Below are 3220 nucleotides of genomic sequence, written 5' to 3' on the forward strand. Positions count from 1 at the left end.
TGAAAAAGGTAACATTAGTGAATGGGCAGCATGAATTCTGGAAATAAACAACTAAAAATCTCACACAGTGTCTCTTTAACTATTGACAATATTGTTCAGCTTATTATTGCTTTATTTTGTTTCATGTTAGTTATTCAGTGTACCTTTCCTGCCACCCTCCCCTGGCCTCCCTAACACCCCTTTGCGGCCCCCCAGGGATTCCCGGCCCCACTTTGAAAAACACTGGCATAGTGTATGGATGCATCCTTAATGTCATCATGATATGATGAGGAGCATATTCTTTGGTATTTCTTTCAGTTCTGCCACAAATTATTATTCATTTATAATCCTTCATAAATATGTTTCTTCCTGAGGTGGCAGATTTCTCTCCTATTTCTTGGTGACCATACCAGTACCACTTATGACCACAGGGGGGAGACATAAAGTAGAAGTAGTTTTTCCATCCAGTATTCAAAATATATCTGTATTTGTATGTGTAAGGTCTAAGAGCAGACATGTAAAAAGAAAACATTGATGTATGCATTTTTATTTGTTTGGCTTTATTTGTTTTTATGAAAAATATCTGTTGTAAAAAAAAACTTAAGTAACAATATCTCATTCACACACAGGAACGCATTCACACAATTGTCCACAATTCTCATCACCTCTCAACTATTGCACCAGCTCATCTTTGACAGTGCTGCTTTGCCCATTTGCTCTCATTTGCAGCAGCTACTGAGTCTCTGGGAACTGCACCAGGTGAGAGTAGTATGTCCGTCATCAGCTGGAACAGGTCAGCCTGACCCACCACTGGCCTGAAAAAGAGTTCGCTGATAAGGCTTTGAGGAATGGTCTGCAGGAAGGAGGCGGTCAGGAGGATCCGCGTCAGCCTGCCCTGGTCCTGGGGGTGAAGGGTCACCACCACCTCCTGAAGAACCCTGTGCGCTTCCTGCTGCAGGCCCTCTATGAACTCTGGGACTTGAAGTCCAGGAACATCTGGAGTAGAAATGAGAAAGATGTCATTCCGAGTGCCATTATGAATAGAAGTGGATGCACACAATTTCTCCCAGGTACACTTCATATACAGACATGGTCATTCTAATGGAATCCTAGAGAGAGCCATCTAGAGAGCGACTCAGTAAAATAAAATGCTCTCGATGATAATAAAGCTTCCAGGGATAGTATGATGCCTTAAATCATATGTGGGACAGTAGGCTATAGGTAGCATTTGCTAGTAGATACTCATAGTAACTTTCGAGACTTTGTTTATTCAGGAATAGAATTATTTTCTGCTTGCTGCCCTCTGCCATTAAACATCCCACAGGTATCAAGTCCATCCCTGCCTGCTCCCTTATTCATAGCAACTCACCTGGATTGAAGAGCAGAGCCCCCTTGATGTAAGCATACTCTTTCGGACTCAAATCCAGGCTCCTGAGTCTCTGAATGGAGGCTTTAAGCCTGTGAACCTTGGCCAGCGTTGGAATCGACGTCTCCCGCTCCAGCCCTCCTCCTGTTCCCCCTTGTCCTCGCTCTGTGCCGTCGTCATTGCTCAGCAGAATTCGTTTCAGGATGCTGTTGGCCGACGATGGTGGCGACGGCCGTGTCTCGGTCACCTCGAACTCTGTGTGCTCCTGAGCGAGCCCCAAAATGAAGAGGGGCACCCAGGCGTTATGAAGCAAGGCCAGCTGGTCGCGCTGGGGCAGCTGGCAGAAGGCCGGCAGGCTGGTGGTGAAGCAGATGGTTTTGACCAGCACGGTACAGGCGGCCTGGCACACCACCTCGGGGTCCTTCAGGCGGCACGCCGTCTGCAGGTGCTGCTGCTCACAGTGGCAGTTGCTGAGTTGCTGTTGCAGCTGTTGTTGTTGTTGCAAGCGGTGCCTTTGTGAGCGGTGGTGGCACCAGCTTTGTCTGGAGTCTTCAGATGATGTTGAGAAGTTCCTGTTGTGGCTGCTGCTGCCGTTGTTGTTGTTATGCTGTTTCTGGCTGAGAATGTTGAAGAGGATAGTGGGAGGTGGTGGAGAGAGATGAGGAGGCCTATGGCCAGAGACGGGGCACTGACGTCCGTGCTGCAGGTCCACTTGAAATGGATGCATCCTTGTAGAAAATAGTCACGAAAACAATGATATAAAAAAGTAACAATGAACCGTACAGTGCTATTAAAGCTAATGACAGACTACACTAGCTACTGTAAACCATGCAGCTGCTGAGATGCCAGTATATTGTCTAAGTCTCATCCTCTCTGTCTCTGTGTGTCTGTATTTCTGTCTGCGATGTGCACTTGGCTCGGCTTTATAGCCACCCGCATTGTCCACACTGTGATGACAAGTCATCCTTGACCCCTCCCTATCAACGCTCTGCCGTGCCGTGTAGGGCAAAAACAATGTGACCCTGGACTGCGGCGCGGCGCAGGCCCCGTATACCTCCACGTGGCTGTGATAAGGCTACCTGAGGGAGGGAGGGAGAGAGAGAGAGAGAGAGAGAGAGAGAGAGAGAGAGAGAGAGAGAGAGAGAGAGAGAGAGAGAGAGAGAGAGAGAGAGAGAGAGAGAATAGAAGCAAAAAAGGAGAAAGAAAGCAATAAACTGCAACTGTGTTGCAAAGAGGAGAGAGAAGAGCAAGAGTAACTGTGTGTGAGAGAGAGAGAGAGAGAGAGAGAGAGAGAGAGAGAGAGAGAGAGAGAGAGAGAGAGAGAGAATAGAAGCAAAAAAGGAGAAAGAAAGCAATAAACTGCAACTGTGTTGCAAAGAGGAGAGAGAAGAGCAAGAGTAACTGTGTGTGAGAGAGAGAGAGAGAGAGAGAGAGAAATAGAGAGAGAAGGAAACAGTGAGAGAGAAACAGTGGGAGAGAGAAACAGAGAGAGAGAGAGAGAGAGAGAGAGAGAGAGAGAGAGAGAGTGAAAGGGAGGGGAGGAGTGCAACTGCAAGGAAGGGAAGTTGCTCGTGTGGGAAGTGTTGGGGTTAATGACATCTTTATCATGTTTTGCCTTGTCCTTAGCTCCTGTCTGTACCAGGCCACCAAGGACTGACTGGTGGTGTCGGGGTCATTAGGTAGACAGCGGAGAGAGGACAGCTCGGCACGCTAGATTACAGCCTCATAATTAAAGTTAGACAGCTCTGAAGCACAAGATCATATCTAATCATAACACTAGAAGGTTCTGGCACTGTGCCAGACGGACAAAGGGGAGAGAAAGGGTTTCTTGTGGTCATTATGGCCTTTTAAATTCTTCTTTAAATTCTTCTAAGA

At 47.2% G+C, this 3220-nt stretch overlaps 1 protein-coding gene across 1 annotated transcript; it reads right to left on the reverse strand.

Moving 5' to 3' along the window:
• Positions 1-527: 527 nt before the first annotated feature.
• On the reverse strand, positions 528-2317 carry LOC134435857 (nuclear receptor subfamily 0 group B member 2-like). Its single transcript, XM_063184898.1, has 2 exons — positions 1349-2317; positions 528-975 (listed from the first exon to the last, which is right to left on the reverse strand). Exons 1-2 carry the CDS (start codon positions 2070-2072, stop codon positions 665-667), a joined length of 1035 nt encoding a protein of 344 aa, XP_063040968.1. The 5' UTR covers positions 2073-2317; the 3' UTR covers positions 528-664.
• Between the last annotated feature and the right edge of the window lie 903 nt (positions 2318-3220).

The sequence above is a fragment of the Engraulis encrasicolus genome, chromosome 20 (genome assembly GCF_034702125.1).
Source record: "Engraulis encrasicolus isolate BLACKSEA-1 chromosome 20, IST_EnEncr_1.0, whole genome shotgun sequence".
Classification (NCBI taxonomy): Eukaryota; Metazoa; Chordata; class Actinopteri; order Clupeiformes; family Engraulidae; genus Engraulis; species Engraulis encrasicolus.

Coding starts and splice junctions, on each gene's coding strand:
- LOC134435857 (XM_063184898.1), bottom strand. CDS start 2,072: ATGCATCCATTTCAAGTGGACCTGCAGCACGGACGTCAGTGCCCCGTC. Junction 976..1,348: donor GGCTCTGCTCTTCAATCCAG/GTGAGTTGCTAT, acceptor TTTCTACTCCAG/ATGTTCCTGGACTTCAAGTC.